At 37.5% G+C, this 27748-nt stretch overlaps 1 protein-coding gene across 2 annotated transcripts in view; it reads right to left on the bottom strand.

Annotated features, from left to right (window-relative positions):
• Window positions 1-27748, bottom strand: part of svep1 (sushi, von Willebrand factor type A, EGF and pentraxin domain containing 1) — a 111699-nt gene that overhangs the window by 28834 nt on the left and 55117 nt on the right. For both annotated transcript variants that reach the window (XM_056461305.1, XM_056461306.1), the window contains exons 6-25: window positions 27433-27612; window positions 24910-25104; window positions 19729-19847; window positions 19526-19655; window positions 18819-18926; window positions 12524-12655; window positions 11680-11871; window positions 11398-11519; window positions 11203-11308; window positions 8590-8787; window positions 8238-8471; window positions 7825-7986; window positions 7568-7729; window positions 5821-5982; window positions 4511-4599; window positions 3707-3803; window positions 3266-3379; window positions 1902-2015; window positions 642-843; window positions 367-524 (exon numbers count right to left, since the gene is read on the bottom strand). In XM_056461305.1, the coding sequence (XP_056317280.1) occupies window positions 367-524; window positions 642-843; window positions 1902-2015; window positions 3266-3379; window positions 3707-3803; window positions 4511-4599; window positions 5821-5982; window positions 7568-7729; window positions 7825-7986; window positions 8238-8471; window positions 8590-8787; window positions 11203-11308; window positions 11398-11519; window positions 11680-11871; window positions 12524-12655; window positions 18819-18926; window positions 19526-19655; window positions 19729-19847; window positions 24910-25104; window positions 27433-27612 (2976 nt within the window). The remainder of the gene's footprint in view (window positions 1-366; window positions 525-641; window positions 844-1901; window positions 2016-3265; window positions 3380-3706; window positions 3804-4510; window positions 4600-5820; window positions 5983-7567; window positions 7730-7824; window positions 7987-8237; window positions 8472-8589; window positions 8788-11202; window positions 11309-11397; window positions 11520-11679; window positions 11872-12523; window positions 12656-18818; window positions 18927-19525; window positions 19656-19728; window positions 19848-24909; window positions 25105-27432; window positions 27613-27748) is intronic.

The following is a 27748-nucleotide window of genomic DNA, read 5'->3' as shown; positions in this document are numbered from 1 at the left end:
TTATTTTAAGTATTTTTTTGTTAATGTTAATGAATTTATTTGTCTGATGTCAGAACAAATGCTGAAGTTCAAAGCAAAAGCTTTTCTATTTTAATTATAATACATGGCTGTTTTAGAATGGGGAAGAACTTTATGTTTTAAAGGTTAGTTTGTTGTCACAGTACATCAAACTTTATCTGAAGAAATCAATGAAAAATTGCTTCTGAATTACAGGTTGTGAAAATGAATAGCCTAGTCGATCATTTTAAAAAGCTGTTGGGAATTTTCCAAATGTTTCTGGGAACGCATCTCTATTAAATCTCTATTAGAGTGACATACAGCTAACTTCTCTCTATGATGATGATTTTCATCTCTTTCCCTCTATACCTGTCTCACACCTGGTTCCGTTGAACCCAGGAGGGCATCGGCAGATGAAAGTGGCCACTCCATCGACACAGGTCGCGCCATTCAAACACAAATTCAATTCGCAATCATCTACGTCCACCTGGCACAGTCTCCCTCTGTATCCATTCACACACTCGCACCTGAAAGCAAGTGTGAGGCAAAAGCGGTATTGTTCATGTCTGTTCATGCGATGAATTACAAATATTCTCATAATGCATATATGCATGATCAGATCCCACAAAGGCTACATCACTAACCTGAAATCATTGATAGCGTCTACACATGTTCCTCCATTCAGACAGGGGGCACTGTAGCACTCATTAATGTCAGCCTCACAGTTGTCGCCAGTGAAGCCCTGAGCACATGTGCAGAAATACCCACCCTCCAAATCTTTACAAACACCTCCGTTTTGGCATGGGCTGGAAGCACACTCATTTATTTCCAACTCACAGCGTGGACCTACACATAAATGACCAAAAACATCATGTGTAACTCAAAGATTGCTGTTATACAATTTAAAAGTCCTGTGAAGTGCTTTGAAATGTGCATTTTTATTCGATGTTTCATGTAAGGAGAGTGGGGAATAGTGTAGCTCCGCCTCTTTTTAATAAAAAACAGCCAACAGCGTTTTGTTTCAAATTAAATGCAAATGAGAAGTGTCTTGAAGGGGGTGGGGCATATACTAGAGAGCATTTGATCGGTCAAGATTTGAAGAGAAACTGAAGTATGAGGTGATCAAAAATCATTCCTCCATTTAGGCCAGGGGTGTCCACACGCGGTCCTGGAGGGCCAGTGTACTGCATAGTTTAGCTCCAACTTCCTTCAACAAACTTCCTTGGAAGTTTCTTGTATACCTAGAAAGATCTTGATTAGCTGTTTCAGGTGTGTTTAACTGGGGTTGGAACTAAAATATGCAGGACATCGGCCCTCCAGGACCGAGTTCACACCCCTGATTTAGGCGGAAGTGACAAACTACAAGCTTTGGATGTATATATCAGGTGTGTATCTTCTAAACGCAAATTTTGGCACTGTTTTGGAGCACATTAGCTTGTACAGTTAGGTCCATAAATATTTGGACATTGACACAATTCTAAAATTTTTGGTTTTATACAACAACAATAATTGGGATAATGAGGGAATAACACACACCTGGCCATGGAACAGCTTAGAAGCCAATTGTCAAATTACTTTTGGATCCTTAACAAGTGGGAGGCAAATATGCAAACTGTTGTAATTCCTTCAGCGTTCACTCGATTTGAATGTAAATACCCTCCGGTTAAAGCTGACAGTCTGCTGTTCATTTAATCTCAAATCGATTGTGTTAGTTTATAGAGCTAAAAAAGTTAGAATTGTGTCGATGTCCAAATATTTATGGACTTGACTGTAGATATCCTTAAATCTAACATACTAATACTAACATCTTAAAAACTTTATTTTAATATCACAGGACCTTTAGGTCTAGTTCATCTAGTTCAGTGTAACATAAATGGCATTATATGTGAGTGAATATGGTTGACCTGTGAATCCATCTGGACAGCTACACGAAAAATAATTCACTTCATCCACACAGATTCCTTCATTCAGACATGGAGAAGAGCTGCACTCGTTCACCTCTGCCTCACACAGCAAGCCTTCCAAAGACAAAAAGACACATTAAACACACACAAAGACGTAAAGACTTCATCTGGCTGCATGAAGGACCATCACCTTCCACTTAATGTTTCCAAAACTGAACTGTTGGTAATCTGATTATTTTCATTTTATGCAATTTTTTGCATTATTTCTGACAACCAACAGATATCCTCAGTCTACTGTTTCTAGTACATCTGACCAGTGAATCCAGCTCATGTAATCTGACTATTCGAACAGTGAATTTACTAATGACATTTAGTGTAAGGGAATAAAAACACCACACTATTTTCCCCCAGCATTTTTAAGGAGGCAACACAAAAACAAATCTAGCACTGAACACCTGAGGTAATTTTTTAAATACTTCAATTTGTTAGCCTGTCTTGCATTGTTAGCTTCTGTGTATTTTTTAGCTGAACCCTGGGACCTTATATAGACAGGTGTATGCCTTTTCAAATCATGTCCAATCAACTGAATTTACCACAGGTAATCTGCTGAAACATCTCAAGAATGATCAGTGGAAACAGAATGTACCTGAGCTCAATTTAGAGCTTCACGGCAAAGGCTGTGAATACTTATGTACATGTGATTTTTCAGGTTTTAATTTTTTATAAATTTGCAACAATTTCAACAATCTTTTTTCACGTTGTCATTATGGGGTATTGTGTGTAGAATTTTGAGAAAATAAATGAATTTAATCCAATTTTTAATTTAATTTGGAATAAGGCTGTAACATAAAAAAATGTGGAAAAAGTGAAACGCTATCAATACTTTCCGGATGCACTATATATATGTGTGAAAACAAATCATTAAAAAATGGATATGAACTTCACCAATATCTGTACTCTCGATTATTAGACTACTGCCCCTGCAGACAAAACACCCCAGACACAAACACAGAGTTAGGGAAAAAACACCATAAAAACATTTGAGTTTAATTCTACACATCTAGGGCAGTCACATGTTTAATCATGGCCACGTTTTAAAGTGGAGAAACAATGGCCTGAATGGAAAAGTGCTGTAAGGTTCTGAGAATGAGAGTTTGTGTAGCTCCACTGGCAGACTCAAGAGACTCACAGACATCTAAATCCATCACAATGGTTAGACTAAAGGAAATACTCAAAACCCTCAACAGAGAGGAATTTGGGGTTTAATTGCCTAAAACAATTCACTCGTAGAACTTGGACTGGTTTGACTGGGGTATCTTAGAGTGAAGCAGACCTGTTGTCAGGTTATATGAGTGTTCCCTTACCTACAAATCCAGGTTGACACTGACACTGAAAATCTCCCATGCCATCTCTGCACAAGCCGCCATTTTGACAAGGAGCAGAATCGCATTCATCAATGTCACTTTCACACTTGGCTCCTGTAAGGCAATGAATGAGGAAAATTGGGAAAAATGTGGGCAGTGAATCACTTCAACCACAGAGACTGAGGTAAATCTATCAAAATTATGAGTGCAGTACCAGACTTGGAGTTGAATTATTTAAAAAAGCGTTCGTATAAGTTAGCTGGCTCAGCTGTGCAGTCCTAAATATAATATGAGCATCGCACAGACAACACATAATATGAGACAACAACAACACGTAGGGAAACTATGAAGGTCTAGAAAGTTGTTTTCCATAAGCCGACTGAACTTAACAGCTGGTTTTTTAATGTTACACGTGAGTTATGGTTATTGTACATGCCAAACCTGTGAATCCTGGAAGGCAGGTGCACACATATCCGACCCCAACTTCCTCACAAGTGCCTTGGTTTTGGCACGGATTCAAGAGGCATTCATGGAACATCTGTGGTAGAAAGTACAACTACATTTACAGCTATTTTATTACAGCCCCCAGGGGGTGCTGTGACATTAACCAAAAATACTCACTGGAATACTCAGTGCATTAAATAATACAATTGCAAAACAACTGACATTTGTAAACAAATGATGCAAGAAATTTCTTCAGTACTATTTTGTTAGCTATTTAGTGGCTGTACGATGTCAGTTGATCTCAAGTTTAGACAAGAACTTTTCATATAAACTATTAATATGTTTGTTACTATATAAATGTCCATTTGTTATACTTAAACGTCTAAATACTTTCACAATATAGGACCAAATATACAACAGGAACATTCATATATTAATTTTTCTACGTCTTAGTCCCTTAATTATCAGGGGTCGCCACAGCGGAATGAACTGCCAACTTTTCCAGCATATGTTTTACACAGTGGATGCCCTTCCAGCTGCAACCCAGTATTGGGAAACACTCATACACTAGAGGCAATTTAGTTTATTCAATTAACCTACAGGAAACCCACGCCAACATAAGGAGAACATGCAAACTCCACACAGAAATACCAACTGGACCAGCTGGGACTCGAACCAGCGACCTTCTTGCTGTAAGGCTACAGTGCTAACCACTGAGCCACCAAGCTGCCTCACACCAGGATCAATTGGATGATTTTTTTAGATTCAGGTACCATCCGGTGAGAATGAAAAAAGACTCACCTGACTACTGGCTTGATAATCTTTTCTCACAATGACTTCTGGCGCTGTTGTCGCACTTTCCTCTTTAGGCAAGAAACTTGAGCCAAAGCCTGAGTAAGACCAAGAGAAAAGAGGGGAAAAAGTATAAGGAGACACAAATGAGAAAATGAAACAGACAGAATAAGCACAACACACGCATTTAAAAAAAAGATGTGAAAGAGGAGAATTTCTGCTGTCAAAACTGGAAAACATTTTCCTAAGGCATTCATCATCCTCATCTTTTCCACACTGAGGCACTTTTTTCCTGTGTGTACAGAGAATCAGATTCCATTATGTGCACTGGATTCTCATTGCAAATCGTTCACACATCTACCCAAAGCCTGAAAATGTATTCATATGTTCCACTGGTGAATGAAAGAAAAAACTCTAAAGACACAATTGTCTTGTAAATGCATCTGCACTTTATATCACAGTACTTTAGTAGTGTGTAAGCATTTGTAAATAATCATATTTAAAAAACATTGTTCATTCATAAACTGCATCATGAATGGACAAATGCACTACAATTAAAAACTCTGGGGTCATTAAGATTTCCTTTCAAAATGTTTTTAAATATTTTAATTGCTGTTATTTTCCATTCATCAGAAATCTTGGGGAAAAACAATCTTAGGGAAAAATGATCACAAAACTGTGTTATTATTTTTTAATTAATAAAAATGTTAATGTGGTGGAAAAATCCTTTAAATTATTACTAAAACATTGATTTCTATAAAACTTCTCTTTCTTACTAGAATCACCATATAATGAGAAGCATAAGCCTTCCTAAGAAAAGATGATACAAAAGCATATATTACAAGAAGGGTTATTCAGAAGGTGGTCATCTGCTTTTAAACATATGCATTCATTTTCAGTGTCTAAATCCTGGGAGCTATATCTTGATCCTCAGAGGAGGAATGCTCTAAAGAGAGCTGGGTGTCATCTGTGACAAAGTGGGCCTTGAAGCAGGGGAAAGAAGATATAACCCGGTGTCTGGTTAGCCTGTGTCACACTCTGCAGCAACCGGTGTTCCTGTGTGACTGTCAGATCTATTCTTTGCAAAGAATCAAATCTTTTTGGAAGTAAACCTTCTAAGACTTTGTCTCTTGATCAGTAAGAGTCTCTTCATTTAAAATTGCCACGACAGATCATATGGCAGCAAATTAGAATAAAATAATTTCTAAAAGATCATGTGACAATGAATAGTCGTGTAATTTTGAATCACAGTTTACTAAAGTAAAAAAAAATGGAAGGAAAACAGATATGAGGGAAATAATAAAGGAAAAGTGACATACTGGAGCACTGCTGGATGGCTCGGGCTCCAGTTATCGTTGTGGTACCATAAAAAGGGCAAGAAAGGCAGTAAGAGCGACCCTCCTCGGGCTGGTAATAATCTCTTGGACATGGGTAACAAGGAACCAGACCCGTACGAGAGAAATGACCTGCAGAACACGGTACTGGAAAAAATGACAGAAATGTAAATAAATTGAATCAAAAAAACGAATGAATTAAAAAATGTATGTAATTTCTAGTGCTGGGCAAAGATTAATCGCATCCAAAATAAAAGCTTTTTTTTTTATATGTCTTTGTATTATATATTTATTATGTACATGTGATACACACACATATTTCAGACCCCCTAGTTTTTTGCAATTTTGCAATCGCTGAATCTAATGCAAAATCAACAAAAAAAGTTACGATCCTGCAAAATTCTTAATTTAAACGCAAAATAATCATAAAATTGCATTTAATTGTTTTACATGACTTATAGATGTTGCATACGATGATGGAGATTCAAGGATGACGCTCCTCTGGACAGCCTCTGTAATATTGTAAATAAGACATCATATATATATATATATATATATATATATATATATATATATATATATATATATATATATATATATATATATATATATATGCCTTGAAAAAAGTTTTCACCAAAATACAGAAACTGTTTCTAAGTTTTTGGTGTAAGCAAGTATTTTACAGTACTTTAGAAATCCTCAAAAATGTATCTTTCAATGTTTACAAACTATTATAACATCACAAAAGAAATCGTGAAATACTAGGGGGTCTACTAAGGGGTCTAATATATAGAAACAAAAATATATATATATATGCCTTGAAAAAAGTTTTCACCAAAATACAGAAACTGTTTCTAAGTTTTTGGTGTAAGCAAGTATTTTACAGTACTTTAGAAATCCTCAAAAATGTATCTTTCAATGTTTACAAACTATTATATTTGATTTATCAAAGTCACACAAGTGGCAATTTCACAGCTGTCACATCCATAACCGAGAGGTGTCACATCCAAACCGACACCTTTTCCTCATAATTGCAAAAATTTAAAATAAAATAAAATAAAATCTTTTTGTTTTATAGTGAGCCGACTCTTCTCCTTTTGATTGGCACTATTTCTTTTGGGTTGTGCAGTTTAATTGACAGAATTTCTACAATGCATGTTGTATACTGTAAACTCACAGACTTCTGTAAACACATGTTTATTTATTCTCATTTAAAGTACAAAACATGTTTACAGATTGATATTTTTCTGATCCTTTAACTCTGTGGTCAGTGGTTCTGGAAAATATAAACAGATGTTTCAATATAATGTTAACATTTACTTTCTATGTGAATTTATGTTTTGAGTTTTTACTGCAAATGTCACATCCATAACACTGGAATTGCTCATATATATATTCTATATATATTCATATATATATTGCTCATATAGATAATTTCTGTGAATTACCACCACAAAAAAATCAGTCACTTTTATCGCAAAACATCACAAAAGAAATCGTGAAATACTAGGGGGTCTACTAAGGGGTCTAATATATAGAAACAAAAAAAATTTTGTTACATATTTAAATTTGTATTATATACATACAGTATTTATTTTACATCTAATTCTAAATAAACATTTCTCGAATATATGTATGCACGTGTGTTTTTATTATGTGTGCAAAATAAATAAACACAGGCCACACATATATTATGTCAAAACTAGCTGTTTTATTTTTAATGAATTCTCACCACCACACTCGTTGACATCCAGAGCGCCTCTATTGACAGTGGTCGTAGTGGAAGGGCAAGACAGACAGTCCTGAGAGCCAAAACCAGGCTGGTATTCCCCTAAAGGGCAGGACTCGCAGGTCTCCAACCCTGTTAATGATGAGCTGCCAGGCTGGCACTGCGCTGGAAACATGCAAACACACAAACAAAGAGACACACTTAGAGAATGTTCACAAATAAACCTACGAACGGACCACCGACTCAAGCTGGGGAATTACCTTTACACTCTGCCTGGCTGCGTGAATGGAGGTACGGTGTGGAGGACCCGTCTGGGCATGACTTACACTCCATCTGCCCCTCCTCATTCTGATATGAGCCTCTCCAGCAGCTTTCACACTCCGCATACTCCAGGGAGAAATACGTCCCTACTGGGCACTGCACTATGGGTCAGAAATCAGAAACTCGCAGTTACTTCATGTGCTATTAGCTGGCACTTTCCAAAGCAGTTTTTGTGGTAAACTTGTTGCTAATTTGTGGCAAATTTGCAACAAGCGAAACAGTTTGCCGCAAATGTTTTCCAGACGCTTGCAGCACTTCACCCAAACCCAAAAATGCTGGTTGCATTTTTCACTGCTGAATCTACATCAGATGTGCCATGGAGAATGCGTATTTACTTCGTTTTGGAACTCACCACACACCCTGCCTTTGAGAACAGACCCTGGACGGCAGTAGAGCGTAGCCTTTTTGCTCTCCAGGGATTTGGGGTCTGCCACGATCATCTCTGATGACACATGGAAGGTACTGAATGGTTGCTTAGCCAGAGTCCGCTTAAGCCGATTGGTCAGCTGCTCGAGCGCCCTCAGTAGACGCTTCTGATTGACTATTTCCGCCGAGTCGTTCCTCGACAAGGGCAGCGGGATGCTTGCTGGGAAAAAGGAATGGTGTTGGGAGAAGTTGCAACTGGTTTTGGGTGTAAAACTAATAATCGCCATGTAACATGACAACTTTTAGGGTTTAAAATTTCTGAGTTAGTATTTCTCTACCTGTGATGTTAAAATGGATTTGTATCTTCTGCTCTCTGGTAGGGCCAGTGACTTTCCGATGGCGTTTGGTCCTCATGTGAGAGCCATGCTGTGATGAAGCATCTTGCTGTAGTTGGTGCTCTGGAGCAAAACCGCTGTCAAAATATGCATAATCCTCTCCATTCTGAGAGCCCCAATTACTGCCCCATCCTCCAGGACCTGAGAAGAAAAAATATTTATTGTCATTTATTCATTCATTTTTCTTTGGTTTGGTCCCTTTAATAATCAGGGGTTATCACAGCGGAATGAACCAGCAACTTATCCAGCATATGTTTTACACATGCCCTTCCAGCTGCAACCCATTACTGGGAAACATCCATACACACTCATTCACACACATACACTATGGTCAATTTAGTTTATTCAATTCACCTATAGTCATTGTCTTTGGACTGTAGGTGAAACCGGAGGACTCGGAGGAAACCCAGGCAAACACGGGGAGAACATGCAAACTCCACACAGAAATGCCAACTGGTCCAGTCAAGACTCAAAACAGCAACATTCTTGCTGTGAGGCGACAGTGCTAACCAATGAGCCATGATGTCACCTCTATATATTTTATAACAAACTCGTTTTATAAAAATAAATGTTTGAATCTTTAATCTTAACAAAAATTAAAATCTCTTTATACTGTAAGTTGAATAAAATGTTTAAAACTATTTCAAATCTACTCACCAATACTAAAAACAATTTAACTAAGCAAACTTACACACTTTTGACTAATCCGTGCGTAAGCACAATAAAACTAATTAAAACTGAACTCTACAAAGCTGAATAATAAAATTAGTTGTTGTTAAAATATTAACATGAACAACAATAACCAAATATAAAAAGTCTTAATAGTGATGTAGAATTTCGACTTTCATTTTATTTTCAGGTATTTTATTTAAATTTGTGATGTACTATTTCAAAATTTTCTATATTATTTTAGTTTTTGATAATTCCGTTAATCATTTTAAACATAATCTCCATCGAGATTTCTACTTTTTGCTTAAGTTTTTCTATCTAATGTCCTATTCTATTATTTCAAAGTTATTTAAATCACCAAAAACTGTAACAGTTAAAAAATAAACAAATTTAAAAACAAAATAGACAATAAAAACACACTGCCTGGTGAAAACCATAAATTCATTCCACCAGTAACTTTAAAGTCCACATGAATCAGAAGCTGCGACCATTTTTTCCGTATTGTGGCGCAGTTCCTAGAGAAACAGAATATTAAATTAGAAAACAGTGGGCGTGGTTTGTTTTTTCTACTGCGAGCTGATTGGATGTAGTAAAGTAGGCATTTCATTCAGAAATATGGGGAAAAGGGTTTGGAGAGAGTTCTTACAATCTAACAGACTACTTCTCCTTACCATTTCTGTTTGTTGTCAAAACTGACAGTTGGAGCACATGATTAAAAATGTTAGCTGGGCACATTTCCTAAGATATTAAGGCCCAATCCCAATTCTATTTTTGTACCCTTACCCCTTCACCTTGGCCCATGAAACAGAGTGTGAAGGGGAAGGGCTTCAAAATTTACCCCTAAGAAATGGGACAGCACTACAACACCTGCACACGTCATCATATGTCATCGCGATCTTTTGCTTCATATGAAATCAGATCATCGCGACTGCTGTAGTTATTCCAGTTGCATTATTCTTTGGTATTTATCTTCAGGAAATCACTGAAGGCAACAATATCATGTTATCATGACAAAATAATGGGTCAAAAAGATTGTAACTACACTGTGCATTTACACCGTGGCCATATTAATCTATGTAAACACAAAAAAACAACATTAACATTATAGCAGACACTGTAAAAAGCCCATTCCCAGCCACTAGACTTTTCTGACAGGGTATTCGAGTGTCATCGAGTGTAAGAATCATGTGGAACTGCTATACAGGAGTTATTATTATGGATTATAGATAGTGAAATTTAGCGGTTTTTATTTTAGCGTTTTTTTTTATAAAAGCATGACGATAAAACACGAACACGGTTATGAATATTTTCAAACATTTGCTTGTTTGTTGTAATAATTAGTAATAATGACAAAAATACTAATTTGTGCATCTCCTTACTTCCAGTTGCAGCTATGCAGCCGTTGTGGCTGGTGTATTCTGGGAAATTTTCTTACCCCTTGGTTTCGAGTGTGGTCCTGAAAAATTTCCATTGGAAGGGGTATCTACCGCTTCCCCTTAGCCCTACGCCTTCAAGCTAAAGAGAATTGGGACACCTCTACCCCTTCTGACAAATTAACTAAAAACAAACAGGAAGTGGATTTTCAGATTTTAATTAAAGATTAGAAGGGGAAACTATTTTTTTTTCTTAAATACATACACTAACTAGCAATGTGAGCTTACAAAATCATATGGTTAGTTTTAATTTCATGGGGACTTTAAGTGTAAATACGTTTCTTAGAGTAACATAAATGTCAAAGTGAAAATAGAGGTTCTAAGCTTTCAAATGGTAGCATATATATAAGGTTACTGGCTCACCAAAGAGCTACATGTATACAGATTTAAAATAATATATTGGTGATGTCACTCTGAACCCGCACAGGATCCAGGAGTTTAAAAGTTTACTTACCTATAGCAAATCCATTGGGATAATCATAATTATACTCCAGGCACTGTGCAGGTAAAGCCATTTCCAGTTTGCAAGAGACATCATCTCCCCCGCAGATGTTAGGGACCTGTAGGATTATGATTATTGTTAAAAAAGACAGTCAACATGTGACCTTTGTGTGTGTGCACGCATATGTAAACCAGTGTCAGATCTCACCGTATTTTTAAGAACATTAGAAAACTCCCCGCTGAAAGACCTGACCAAGTTTAGATCATCACAGCGGGAGGCTTTAAACAGCATCTCAAAGGGCTTGAATCCGTTGTTTGCAATTCTATTCACTGCACACAAAAGATTCAAAGTAAAATGTTTTATAAAATGCATTAAAAATCGAAATACAGTAATGTTTGTAGACCAAGACTGTATGTGCATGAGGTTGTGTATGTAAAATGGAAAATACAAGCAGAGACAAACGTTGAGTAACGCTGAAGCAATACTCACGGGAGCAATCAGGTCTGTCTGCTGAGCGGGGCGGCTCCCAGATTCCATTATTGGCGCAAAAGTAGCTGTGCACGGCATCCTGGGCAAGGCTGTAACCCTGTCTGCATATCAGAGTACAGTTCATCCCTTCCTTTGTCTTGGCGCATGAGAAATCCCCATTCACTGGCACGAATGGCTTCTCGCAGGTTGAACCTGAGGTTAGAAACATCCTTTAGTGCCAGTGAATTAAGTCGTTTATTTAAACAGGAACATTGCAATGTGGAAAACAATTACAGCAGTTAGCTTAAAGGGCACCAATCAAAATCAACTTTTGGAAGCCGTTTGGCCAGAAATTATGTGTTGGAATTCTGTATACACAGCCATATTGCAGTGGTATAAACACGTCAAGCCCTTTTGACTGATTCAACGCCAGATTACAGCAGAATGCACTTTAGTCATGAAAAAAGGTCTAGTTTTTCATTCATTTATTCATTTTCCTTCGGCTTAGTCTCTTATTTTATCAGGGATCACCGCAGTGGAATGAACTGCCAACTAATCCAGCATATGTTTTACGCAACCCAGTACTAGGAAACACCCATACACCTTTGCATTCACACACGCACATTATAGTGTATGTCTTTGAACTGTGGGGGAAACTCAAGCACCCGGAGAAAACCCACGAGAACACGGGGAGAACATGCAAACTCCACACAGAAATGCCAACTGGCCCAGCCGGTACTCGAACCAGTGACCTTCTTGCTGTGAGGTGACAGTGCTAACCACTGAGACACCATAGTTTTTCTAAAAACAAACTAAAGTAATCGTTTAAGAAGAGACCGTTTGTGTGATGTCCATGCTGACATACCTCGTACAGTAATGATGAGCTCACAGGTACGGTTGTTTCCAGAAGGGTCAGTGGCCGTGTAGTAAACTGACGTTTCTCCAACAGGAAATATATCACCAGATGAGTGGGTACTGGAAATATTCAACTGGGCCCCTGAGGAAAATATTAATAAATGATTAACTTTCTACATCCAAGGCGCAGTATTGTATACATTTCATTACTGATTCATTTATAGGTTACTTTACTAGCTTCTAAGCTGACAGATGACATTACTGTCTTTATAAAACTGCTTGACAATGTAATTACATGTTTTGATAAATTCTTTTATAATTAAGCTAGAGCACATTTTCAGAGGTCAGAGAAGTGAGGTTTCTCTGCACAGCACTTCACTAGCTGGCCTCTGCTACACTCACCCCCTAAACCTAACTCCCATCCGGGTCATGGCAATAATGTAACCCCGCCGGTCCTACGGCGACCTGAGGTTTATCTGAACAGCTGGCTTCTGCTACATTTACATAGAACTTGACCTGTATTATGGCACCTTGCTGCAATTTTAGTTTCTATAAATGAGATAATAAAGTTGAGTCTGAGTCTAAAGCTTTTTTGAGTCTATAAAGAAGCACTATATAAACACTAACAACTTGACTAGATTTGACTCCACCGTTTAAAAGTTGGGGTTAGTAAAAATGTATTTATTTTATTATGCAGAAATTACTACTGATATTCAGTAAGGATGAATCATATTTATCAAAAATGACACTGCCACAAAAAAGGTGTTTTCATAAACTTTAGCCGGCAGCTAGCTCTCTGCATTTCTCACATGGTCGCCCACTGAGCTAAGCAGGGCTGTGCCTGGTCAGTACCTGGATGGGAGACCACATGGGAAAGCTAGGTTGCTGCCAGAAGTGGTGTTAGTGAGACCAGCAGGGGGTGATCAACCTACGGTCTGTGTGGGTCCTACAATCCCAGTATATTGACAGGGACTCTGCACTGCTCAGTGAGCGTCGTCTTTCGGATGAGACGTTCAACTGAGGTCCTGACTCTCTGTGGTCATGAAAAATCCTAGGACGTCCTTTGAAAAAGTAGTGGTTTACCCTGGCAACCTGGTCAAATTTGCACACTGACCTCCGTCCATCATGGCCTCCTAACCATCCCCATATCATAACTAACTTCATCCCTCTGTCTCCTGTCCACCAATCAGCTGGTGTGTGGTGTGCGTTCTGCCGTAATACGGCTGCCGTCGCATCATCCATGTGGATGCTGCACACTGGTGGGGGATGAGGGGATTCCCCCCAATATGCAAAACGCTTTGAGTGTCTAGAAAAGCACTATATAAATGTAAGGAATTATTATTATTAATTAAACTTCCGTTTTAAAATCTTAAAATAACAATGATTTCTTTAGGATCATATGAGACAGAATTAAAAACTGCTGAAAATCACAGGAATAAATTAAGATTTAAAATATATTACAATTGAAAATATTTTTAATTAAACTGTACCACTTTTCAAATGCATTTTTGATCAAATAATATTGCTGCCATTGAGTGGTTAAGATGCTTCTTTGAAAAACATGTTATTGGCCCCAAAGTGTTTTGAACGGTACCATACATGTAATATAATACAAAAGTAAATGCGCATATATTTATAAATGTCAAAAACCATCTGCATTAAACTCCCTCTTTGGGACAGTAACAGCGTACACTCATCTGGGAAGGCTTTCCGCTAGATGCTTTAAAATAGCTGCGGGATAGCTTCCATTCAAACGCAATTTATCCCAAAGGTGTTCGGTGGAGGTCAAGTCTGGGCTTTGTGTGAGCCAGACAAGTTCTTACAAGCCAGTCTCAGATAAAAGTTTCTCTGTGAACTCCACTTCGTCATCAGCTAGAGCAGAAAAGTACCTTTCAATTTAAAAAAATGTGGAATCCAGTCTTTTTTTTTTCTTACACAACATCAGGACTAATAAAATTGTTTAATTTCTGAAGGTTTGTAAGTTGTTGTTTTTTTTTTCTTTACATCCATTGCAGTGTCTATTTGTAGGTCATATACAGTATGTCTTGTATGTTGCCATTTTCTCTGGTTTCCTGCTTTATTTTGCATTTTGCTAAGATTATTGTTTCATGATGGGTTTGTCGGTCTGTTCTTTGTTTTTCTATGTCTGCAAAAACTATAATAAAAAGAAAAGTACCTTTCCCAAACATTTGATTTTGCAACAAATTTTGGAAGCACACAGTTCTCTGGAACATCACTGTAATGTGTAGCATTAAGATTTATCTTCTCTGCAGTTACTAAACCCGTTAATTAGAAGGGGGGCGTCTGCATACTTTTGGCCGTGTAAAGGATATAATGTATGCTTCCATCTGTTTGCAATATCACAGACACATCGCGTTAGTTGTGCAATCTGGCAGTAGCCAATGATTTAACAGGTACTTTCACAGACATTACCGCAGGGAGCATAGTGGAACTCCACAAAGACTCGCTCTGGTCAACCACAAAGTCCTACAAAGGGTGATACGCCACCGTACTGCTCCTCTTGAGGCCTGGGAATAATAGGTCTTGGTGCCAGAGGAGAGTAATTGCTAGATTGTTTAATGACACAGAACTAAGAGTAATACACTGCGGTCAGACAATAGAGTCTTTCAAGGATCATACAAGACACACACACACTTATTTGCATGCACATATCAGTAGCCACAACTGTAATGAAACCCCTGTTCATGTATCCACTAAAACCACACTGAGGGTGCTTGTCAACGTCAGATCACGCTGGCCCGACGTCAGCATGTTTTGTTTTTCCATGCCCACACCCTGACGCTGGTTTATATTTAGTACAGACAAAACTGCTTCCAAAACCCGCCAGACCCAGACATTTGTCAGACAGTTTGGAATAGCCCTGGAACTTCTCTCTGGAAAAGTGTATGTGTGTGTGTGTGTGTTCACGTGTGAAGTGGTTAAGAGCTAAATGAATTATCTTGCAGACTTTAGAGTGAATGTGCATTTGTAATTGGACTGCACAATATTTAGATTTTCTGAGACTTTTATTGCAATATTTCACCAGATGACTTGAATAGCTCTATTTGGAAAGAATTGATCATTTCAGTCTGATTGGGATGATTCTGTATGGGAGTGCATCTGCATGTAATCTAATAAATAAATGATCAACAAAGATAAATATAGAGCAAATATGCAACTGAAGGAGTTTAACAGTATTCAGGTACAGAATTAAAAGAATTAAACATACAATAAATTTGTTTAGTGTTCATGAGGGCTTAATTTGTGCCAGAACAAGCCAGATCCGGAACCTTTAAAATCTGATACGGCAGCTCATTCTACTGATATCCTTCCTCACATGCGCCCCCGCCCCACCCCGCCCCGCCCTGCTCTTCACTTTCTTCCACGACTCTCCAACCCTCTTGACTTTCATCGACATTTTCGCTTTCACTTTCCGCTGTTCACTTTCGTCCGCAAACCCCTCCCCCCCCTAAACACTTTCATCCATGACATCTCTCCCTCCTCTGGTAACATGCCGGATCTGTTACCTCTATCTGTTCCGGGACCTCACAATTTACAAATTAAGCACTGGTGTTCATTATCTAAATAGTTAAAGGAAACCAATTATGCCCCATTTTATAAGATGCCTCTGATGTTCCAGAGTGTATATGTGAAGTTTCAACTTAATTATCCCATATATAATTTTTTCTAACTCTTTTACACTAACCTGTTCAGACTTTGATCCAAATTGCACTGTTGTGGCGACTGTCACTTTAAATTTTATTAAAATGCTCTTTTCAATTAAGGGGCAGAGCTACAAACACGCATGCATCAGCATAGTGGCAGGTTCAAAACTACCAAGAACACAAAGAATGGACTCACATTTTTATTTTATTTTATTGAGAGCGGTGTTGCCAAGTTAGCTTGGGAGAATGAACTCGGATGGCCGCAATAACAAAGAACGCATCCTGTGAGAAAGGAGATTCTTTCTGATAGTCACATGACCTTCATGCATTTTGTGGCAAATGTTAAACTATTTTGAAAATTGACCGCACCACGCGTGTGAGGAATAGCTGATGGCACCTATAGCAAAGACAAACGACAGAGGATCTCGAGTTCAGAAATGCACTTAAATCGCTAAAGGACGTGTTGCGTTTTAGCTGGATTTTGTATGCAATACATAAACAGCCCCATAAAGATTTAACCTAAGAGATGCAATACAAGCACTGGTCTGTAATAGATAAGTGATTACAAGCCAGTGATTGTCATCTTCATGTCATGATCAGTCCTGTGATGCCTCACGCTCCGCTAGTGTCTGAAGGGAAAGGCATTTTACCGAATCCTATACTACATATTTGGTGATGTACTGTGTCGATGTCAATGCATTCAGGCAAAGGATCCAAACCCAACACGATTCATTTATTTGACTCTGAGTCGACTATTTCGTTAAAGAATCAATAGTTTTAAACATGGTGCACTTTCAGATTTAAACCTCAGCTGGATGTTTCCTTTCACTTAAAGCTGTGTTACACACTGCAAGGAAGCTCATTTTCAAAAACCCACAATAGGGGTTCTTTAACAGAAATTTTTTTAAACATTCCAGCACTGACTGTTTCATTTAGGGGAACTCCTGAGATAATTAAGTTGTATCTCTGAACTTTAATAATAAATATGTAAATAAAATGTGCTGCTTCTTCGTCAAGAATGCATGCAGGTTGTTTTACACAAGGGGTGACCAACCCTGTTCCTGGAGATCGACCTTCCTGCAGATTTCAGTTGCAACCAATATCAAACACACCTGCCTGTAATTATCAAGTGCTGTTCAGGTCCTAATTAATTGGTTCAGGTGTGTTTGATCAGGGTAGGAGCTGAACTTTGCAGGAAGGTCGATCTCCAGGAACAGGGTTGAGCACCACTATTTTACACAATATCTGTTCTTGTGGTCTCGATTATTAGAATTGAACTTTGGTGGTTGATGATGACGTTACACGAGAACGCAAGATCGCTGAAGAACGCATATTGATTATCTTTATGAAAAACTGAAAATGTCCAGAAAGTTGGCCCAGAAGAGTTGAGTTCAGATAGAGTTGGCTCTATGAAGACTGCGGTGTTCATCTGTCCATCTTAAAAACTGGACATTTATAATGTCTCTTAGTCACTGATATTATTTTCTACAGGTATGGCATGAAAATAAACTCCAATGGCAGACAGCTGCTTCTCATTCAGGGCTGTCTATGCCAATGTGGGACAAATCGTCATAAATGGGTGGGCTTTCCCCTCTGATGAAACGTACAAAGGGAGAATGTCTATCAAAGTGTTTCAGCAGACAATTTTTAGAAGTGTGATTATAAAAAAAGTTATTCATTAATTTTTACCATTAGAGACTGGCTATATTCACACACAACAGTGTTTAAACACTTAACAGGGTGATTATTGCATAATAGGCCCCTTTTAAATACAATTAATCTTTGTTAAAGCTACAAAAGTAAAAATTCTTTGTGTCCATAATACTTAAATGTATACTATAAAAATTTGTACACAGTCACAGGCCTTAAAAAATAGACAACTGATAAACTTTCCCTAAACTGAAAAGACAATCCTGACTCCAAATTGCACCTCATGCGATGTGACTATTGCAGATTCACATGTTGTAATATAGGTACTAAAACAATATATTGTGCAGCCCTAATTTCTACAAATGCATTTGTATTATTATTCAACTTATCCGGATTTATATCAATAAAACAACTGCATTAAACACCATATTGTTTACTTCTTTACTTTTAGGTTTGCTGGCTTTGCAGTGAGAGTATAAACCTAAAGTCATTTTGCTTGTCTGAGACCTAAAGCCTGATTCTGATCCTTATCTACCTTATGGAGCCAAATCAATAAATATTTTTTTTGGTAGGAAAGCGTTTCCTTCCCAGAGTTCCTAAAATATTCATAAATCAAACCATTTCCATTCTCTGCAGCTACTGTAAAAGTTCATTCAACCCTGTTCAACCTCCACAGGTGTTCTGAGTCGAGTCCTCTCTGTGATGAATATACCAAAAGTCAATCCCTGAAAATACTATCTCTCATGCACGCCAACGCTCAGATTCAAGGTCTTTCTTAAAGGGACCACATTTCTTAACCTGTTAAATACTTTATCTCAGCACAAAAATGAAGTATAAAAGTATTAAACATGGCCTAATACGTGACAATTGTTCCTCATTGTGCTCTCTGTATTTAAGGCGAGAGTAAAAATCATATTAAAAATCATAAATTCAATTGTATCCTATTTAACTTAAAAACATTTAATTCTCTTGCAATTCCCTAGCATTCACCTGAGTTGTCTGAAAACTGAGGTTCTTCCCAGTGTACTGCAGTCTTTCTCCCAGTGGCTTTAACAGTGGGTGGAGACCGACACCTGTCAATCAAAGGCGGCTCCGTATCTAAGAAAAGAAAAGAAAGCAAAAACAAATATATTATTTTACTTGTATTACAATGCAGTCTTGGGAATAATTCTACTTCCTTTTTCTATAAATTATGTACTTTTTGTGTAATATAGGGAATTGAACAAGATAGTTATACTACATATGGTTAAACACATTATATTCAAGGTTCCCACACTAAGCCAAACCTTTCGCTGATGTATAAAGATGGATTTACATGATCTACAATGAACAGAAAAAGAGACAGCTGTTGTTTTGAGCACTGAGCAGACACAAAACAACCCCCAGACAGTATTTTTTTAAGTAAAGCTTTGAACTGCATTTGATTTAATTGCTGAAAATAAAAGAAAGCAATAATATGTCACAGAAAAATTGGCAAAACATGAAACAAGGGAATAAAAAACATGGTATAGAAAGAATAACAATATGATAAATGGAATGTAAAATTTAAATCCCTGATATTTCATGACTTGGACAAAAAAATATAAAATTCCTTGATGTTTTATCATCTAAAATAGACCTTTTAAAACAATACAATATTCCAAAAAATTTCATGGACCCTGTATATCACTTTAGTAACACAACTAATCCAACCTCACCGACGACAGTAACAGTGAAGGAGCAGTTGGCCTTGTTTCCTGTGCGATCAGTTGCTGTGTAAGTTATGAATTCAGTTCCTATAGGGAAAGTCTGCATGGGGTTTAGAACGGGGGTCACCTGCACCACGACCTGAATAAGGAAGACCATCATTTTAATGCATAAATTAGACATGAAAAAAAGTTAGAGCTAATGTAAAACTCACCTCATCTCCAGAATTGTCCCTGAGCATGGGCGCACTCAAACTGACGTTAGCTGACCTCTGATGCTCATCCGTCTCCGTGATGACATCACCAGGGCACTGAATCCATGGAGGCTCTACATCTACAGAGGAGAAAATCAGTTCAGGCATCACGTCAACTCCATTAACAGTTGCTGATTCAATTACTGATGTAAACGTAGTGATCTCATCTTTAACCTTTCGCTCTATGTAAAACATCTGTAATGTAAAAAGATTTCATCTCTTATATTATAAAGCCTGACTGCGCCTGCTTACTGTATGCTCTTACTGCAAAAAGGAGAAGGATTTCTTAGTTAGTTATTAAAATCAACACTTCACATAAAAATTTACAGGTTGTCTAAATGTTTTTAGTTGAATCAAATCAACCTTGAGTCATTAATTAAATTAAAGTGACTTAAAACAGCTTTCATGTCTTAAAGAATCGTTAGAAAAATGATTAACTTGGTTTAATAAGTTATAAGTAACATAAAACACATGCTATCATGACTTATTGATCACTTAATTCTACAGTGTTCTTTATTTCTTTTAAAGTGTAAATATTTTAAAGGAATAGTTCACCCAAAAATGAAAATTATGTCTTTATTTACTCATTGCCATGCTGTTTTAATCCTGTAGGATTAATTTTCTTCTGTGGAACATAAAAGAAGATATTTTGAGAAATGCAACAGGTTTTTTTTTGTCTATACCATTGGGCCAAGTCAGTTGTTTGATTACAAACTAATTTCTAACAATCTTATTGATGTTGCTCAGCATCAATTTAATCAGTTTTACTTTTAAAAAGTACAAATTCACAGATTGTTCAACTGGCTTTAAACTGTTAAAATGTCAGCAGTGTTTGAAAACCACTAATGTGTTCTTTTACTTTTATCTGCACAAAGATATCTGTTTATTTGTCAGCAAAGGTCTACTGGATGACATCATTTTGCATCACTTGGCAGACTTTCGGAAGCTCCAGAGCTTTTGTTAAAACTACAGATGGAACAAATCAGTCAGGTCAGCGAAGGAACGGTACAAAAATTAAAAAAAATGCATTATGGGTTTTGCCCATAAATGCCACAGTCCTGTATTTATGTTTTCTCTAGTCATGTAGAACAGATTTTATTTTTAGGTTTTCATGATTCTACTACTGTCATAGTCACCAGCTAGTGCCCACCAGACACACAAAAGGGGACTTTATACATCACATCTGCCATTGAATCAGACTACACGTCCCATAATCGTCTGCACCTCACACCTGATGTTCATGAACTCTGATTAGTGCCCATCAGACACACTAGAGGGCACTCTATACATCACATCTGTTACTGAATCAGACTAGACACGCCCCATAATCGTCTGCACCTCACACCTGATGTTCATGAACTCTGATTAGTGCCCATCAGACACACTAGAGGGCACTCTATACATCACATCTGTTACTGAATCAGACTAGACACGCCCCATAATCGTCTGTACCTCAAATCTGATGTTAATGAACTTTGATTAGTACCCAACAGACACACTAGAGGGCACTCTATACATCACATCTACCACTGAATCAGACTACACGTCCCATAATCGTCTGCACCTCACACCTGATGTTCATGAACTTTGATTAGTACCCATCAGACATACTAAAGGGCACTCTATACATCAAATCTGCCACTGAATCAGACTACACGTCCCATAATAGTCTGCACCTCACACCTGATGTTCAAGTACTTTGATTAGTACCCATCAGACACACTAGAGGGCACTCTATACATCACATCTGTTACTGAATCAGACTAGACACGCCCCATAATCGTCTGCACCTCACACCTGATGTTCATGAACTCTGATTAGTGCCCATCAGACACACTAGAGGGCTCTCTATACATCACATCTGTTACTGAATCAGACTAGACACGCCCCATAATCGTCTGTACCTCAAATCTGATGTTAATGAACTTTGATTAGTACCCAACAGACACACTAGAGGGCACTCTATACATCACATCTACCACTGAATCAGACTACACGTCCCATAATCGTCTGCACCTCACACCTGATGTTCATGAACTTTGATTAGTACCCATCAGACATACTAAAGGGCACTCTATACATCAAATCTGCCACTGAATCAGACTACACGTCCCATAATAGTCTGCACCTCACACCTGATGTTCAAGTACTTTGATTAGTACCCATCAGACACACTAGAGGGCACTCTATACATCACATCTACCACTGAATCAGACTACACGTCCCATAATCGTCTGCAGCTCACACCTGATGTTTATGAACTTTGATTAGTACCCATCAGACACACTAAAGGGCACTCTTTACATCACATCTGCCACTGAATTAGACTATACATACCATAATCATCTGCACCTCACACCTGATGTTCATGAACTCAGATTACTGACCACCAGACACATTAGAGAGGACTCTATACATCACATCTGCCACTGAATCAGCCTACAAGTCCCATAATCATCTGCACCTCACACCTGATGTTCATGAACTCTGATTAGTGCCCACCAGACACACTAGAGGGGACTCTATACATCACATCTACCACTGAATCAGACTACACATCCCATAATTGACTGCACCTCACATCTGATGTTGATAAACTTTGATTAGCCCTGTGTTTCAGGTTGTGTTTGATAGCCGTTAAAGGTTTCTATGTGGTCTCTGTCTGTTCTATGTTGAATGTCTTTGGACTGTGTTCCTTGGTTGTTCTGTTTTGTTCTAACCTTGGTTTTGTTTCATTTAATTAATCTAACTGCACATGGATTCGACTCTTGCCTTTTCCCTGGACCAATTTTACAACTACCCAGACAAACACGTTTTAGTAAAAGTCAATCTTGCCACCAGTGATTTCACCATTAAAATAAAATTGCCTGGTTTAACAGATTTTTAAATAATTCAATTTGATTTATTTTACCATTTATATTCCTTTGAACAGAGTCGTGAAATAGGAGGGTAAGTAATACTCAATATGAACGTACAGTACAGTGATATGATCTATTAGACAGGAGTATCATTATCACACAAAGCTCATAGTATAATACTAATCAAATAGTCTGCACTTTGTCTCTCCAAGCCAAACAAATACTTCACTGTTGCAATAATAGGGCCCCAAAAAGGAAAGTTCTGTCATAATTTCCTCACCCTCACATGGTTCAAAACCCATGAATCTACACATTTAACAGTGCTGGTTTCATGTTGAGTGAGCGCAGAGCACTTGCCGGGGTTGCTGCGTTGAAATCTACTGACTGAGCTGTCTATCACTATCATATCCAGGTTGGAATAGAGCTTATTAATTACACAACCTCTGCTGTCCCTCCAAACCAAATAAATACTTCATCTTTTGTCTAATTGGCCCATGAAAGAACCTGGATCAGATGTGACCACTCAGTCTTTACCTTCTCTGCTCTCTATAGACACTTATGAGCCACACAATCTCAAAGAATACACAAACACATCATCAAGGTGAATCATCAAGGTTCAGGGGTGAAAGCCAAAACTAATTGATTTTTTGTTCGGTTCCAGCTTGGTGTGGCAGGTTTTTACGTTTTATCATCCTGGAATCGTTTCGCACTGGTACACTTTGTTGCACCTGTTTTACTGGCAACACATCTGTCCCATTCTATCACATCATATTACAGCAACAAGTAATGACCAAAGAGAGATCTTTAAGCCACGTGTAATACATATATATTCATTTGGGGTGTAATGATAAACATATTTTCACCAAATATTTTTGGTATGGGTCTTTGGTTCTACACTTATATGCACAAAACAAATAACATGTTTTTTTAACCACTGCTCATGCGGAGTGCACATTTTCTTTTATATCCCTTATCAATATCAAGTCTTAAACACCAAGATCCATTTTTGGTGGATGCTTTTTGAGCTGATGTGTAAATAATTCTTCACTATACCTTATCCAGTCAACGGCCACTTTATTAGGTAGACCTGTCCAACTGCTCGCAAATTTCTAATCAGCCAATCACATGGCAGCAACTCAGTGCCTTTAGTCATGTAGACATGGTCAAGACGATCTGCTGCAATTCAAACTGAGCATCAGAATGGGGAAGAAAGGTGATTTAAGTGACTTTGAATGTGGCATGGTTGTTGGTGCCAGATGGTCTGGTCTGAGTATTTCAGAAACTGCTTATCTACTTGGATTTTCATGCACAACCGTCTCTAGGGTTTATAGAGAATGGTTCGAAAAATAGAAAATATCCAGTGAGCGATGTTCTGTGGGCAAAAATGCCTTGTTGATGCCAGTGGTAAGAGGAGAATGGCCAGACTGGTAGAGCTGTTAGAAAGGCAACAGTAACTCGAATAACCATTTATTACAACCGAGGTATGCAGAAGAGCATCTCTGAATGCACAACACATCCAACCTCATGGCAGGCAACAGCAGCAGACGACCACACCAGGTGCCACTCCTGTCAGGTACCATGTCATAAAGCATGAATAATCTCAGACTAGTTTCTTGAACATGACAATGAGTTCACTGCACTCAAATGGTCTCCACAATCATCTGATCTCAATCCAATAGAGCACCTTTGGGATGTGGTGGAATGAAAGATTTTATCAACAAATCTGAGTAAGCATAATTATAATAAACTAAAACATCACTGTAAAAACGGTCTTATTTGCAATTTACATGTTAGCATTTTTTTTTGAATGTGGATTGTTATATATAAAAGCAAACAACAACTGTATTTATTAGTTTATTAGTTCAGAGCTTGGTTGTTAATTGTAGATTTTATTACTTAAGTAATATAGTTTTAAAAAATTGTTTACAGCCTAATCTGAGATGTATTTATATTCAAAGGAAACAATTTTAATTACAATTATTTAAATACAGAGACACTATTTGTTTAGTAAACAACTGTATAATAAAACATATATATGTTTAGTTTTGCCGATTATACAAAAAGAACCAGATTTATACCATGCTTAAATCATGCCTAACTAGCATATTTCAACAGCAAATCACATCAGCAATTATGTACTCAGTTACAATAATATATATGTTTAGTTTTGCCCATTATACAATATCAAACTGTCACATTAAAACCAAGAGTATGCACTAAACCATACTTTTTGTATACTGTATCCTATGCATATCCTTGTACATCATTAAAAACACAAACAGACCTGTGCAAGTTGCTTTATGTAGACTGTCACTCCAGTTTCCAGTAGGAAGACATTTGACTTTAGAGTCACCAATGAGGCTGTAACCATAAGGACAGGTTAACTGACACACCGCTCCTGTCCTGACCTCATTCTCACCGCAGGTAGAGGGCGTCAGATGAATGTGCTTCAATGTAACAATCGGTGGACACCGGACCTCTTCGAAAGACAGAAAAGAAACACTGTAACAAACAAACAGCAAACATTTTCCACAAAAAAATAAATCAAACAAATGAGAGAGCGAGAGAGAGAGCGTTCAAAAATATCTCCAGAAAGGGAAATGTAAGAGCGGTTGTTGACCACACTGCTTGACATTCTTGGAAACAACCTTAACGCACACGCATATCTGTACAAACAAAATGCTTTTCAATCTGACATCTGGATCGCCCTGTTTTGCCAAAACACGAGAGAATAATGAGCACAGAGTGAAACCCAGTAAAAGAATTACATTGAAGACAAGAAAACAACTCAAACAGAAGGTACTGCTGGAGTAACAGGCCAAATGATTCAGTGATCCAAAGATTGCAGAAACCATGGAGAGAAAAGCAATGCTAGCTGACAGTCAGTAGAAGGACAGGCAGACAAAATTACATGCTCAGTTATTCTAGGTGGAGGTTGATCAAATATATAAAAGTTTATTTTGGCTGGCCTTCCTCACTTTTGCATTTCGCTTTTATAATGGTATCCAGAAATGAGGAGATGGTAGTTTTGTGGACGAAAACTAGTTAAGGCCCTGTTTACATTTGTGTTGTTTGATAAGATCTTAAAGGTGCTGTATGTAAGTTTTTGACTCAAGATCTGAGGTAAACTATCTGCTGCTGCTTTCAGTAGTATGGCAATAATTGTCATGTAAAATGACATTCAAACTCACGTTATTAACATTTAACACTGAATAAAGCACATGAGGTGTACCTGAGGTGATCATTGTCAATTTAGCCGCAAGAAACAGAAGCTGTTTCTAAAATATAAATTTCAGGTGTTGGTTAGGACAAATTTAATATGGAAAATATTCCTTCTATTGCGTGCCGCTGCTTTTAGTTAGAACATGATTTAAACCAGCCTTAAATCAGCCATTAGGCTCGACAGTAAGGCACGCTCCTGTTGATGTCATCAAGATGAGGGGCCGAGTGAAAAAGAGTTTTGAACCAGGAGTACAATACCTAGTTCAACCACTGGATGCCAAACTTACATTCTGCACCTTTAAGTAGACATTCTATTTTAAACCTGCCATTTTAATCTCTCCTTTGTCCACTTTGCACCACATCGTATGTATTTATTTACACATTAGAGAGAAGGTTGCATTTATATTCTTTTTACAATCTGTCAATCTAATATTGAGATTTAAGCTTGTGTAATTTGCACATAAACATGACAAAAACTGCTTTATTTTATGGTTTTATAGATGCAAAATACTACAACACTATGTGTTTGTGATATATTCAGCATTGGTGAAAGAACATTTTCATGATTTATTGCGTTAATACCAGATTTATACCATGCTTAAATCATGCCTAACTAGCATACTTTAACAGCAAATCACATCAGCAATTATGTACTCGGTTACAATCAAACTAATAAAAAAATCCTACTGAATACAGACTTTTGAAAGGCATTCTACAGAGTGTTGTAGAAAAAGAAACTTCTGGACTTCATATTATAATCAGGGTGTGGTTTAGAGAGGGGTTTGGGGGGATTGAGCCCTCTAACTGACACTTGACCATCCTGAAAAACATCAAAACAAGATGATTGGAGGGAGGGGGGGTCAGCACTTTAATACTGAGAATTACTTTTCTCTGATCTGTATTTTAAATAATAATGTTAATAATTAAAATAATAGATAATATAAACATCCATTTGACCACCCCTATAATAATTAATTCTATTGTGAATGCATAATCGTGTCAATCAGTCTATGCGAGAAAAAAATCATTCAACAAACTGAAGCCGGTGGATTAAGACCCCCGATGGACATTGTAAGTATTCACAAGCCTGTTTTCTCATAAATAAGGTGTTTGTTTCTATGTATAGCCTAAAAGTACAGTCAAATTAGATGAATAGTATCTAAAGTTTGACCTACAACAACATCTGGATGGCTAATCAGAGGATCCTGTAGAACACACTGAATATCCCACAAAACACTGAAAACAATTAAAATACATTCATATATATATACCCACATGTATGTATATATATATATATATATATATATATATATATATATATATATATATATATATATATATATATATATATATATATATATATATATATATATATATATATAAATTAGATGTACTTTAAATAAATACATAACTTTGATTCACTGAAACACCCCGATTTTCAATGTAGAATTCGCACACTGATGTTTATTACTGAAGTTCTTTTGTCCTTAGGGATCAGTTTCTTTTTCATTTCCCCCATTATTGTGTATTGTGTAGACATTTGCTTCCCACATAAACACAAACTCGCACAGAGCTGTTATCTTACCGACACAGCGGGGTTGTGGTCCGCTCCACTGCGAGTTGGCCAGACAGGTTAGTCTGGCTCTGCCTTGCAGCCTGTAGCCCTGTTCACAGCGTACCAAACACTCCAGCCTATAGGGGGCGCTGCGCTCACTGCAGTTCAGCACCCCGTGATGTGGAGGAGACAGATCTGGGCAAGAGCGAACTATGGGAAAATACCACACACACCAGACAGGGGTTAAAGCATCAAGGCTAGTCCTATATTATTAAAACGTTGCTGTACAGTACTGGACAAACTTTAAATGATTCCATGGAACAACACTCAACTAAAACGAACATCT

The sequence above is a fragment of the Danio aesculapii genome, chromosome 7, assembly GCF_903798145.1.
Source record: "Danio aesculapii chromosome 7, fDanAes4.1, whole genome shotgun sequence".
Taxonomy (NCBI): Eukaryota; Metazoa; Chordata; class Actinopteri; order Cypriniformes; family Danionidae; genus Danio; species Danio aesculapii.
The sequence above is the reverse complement of the archived record's forward strand: the minus strand, read 5'-3'. Positions and strand labels throughout refer to the sequence as shown.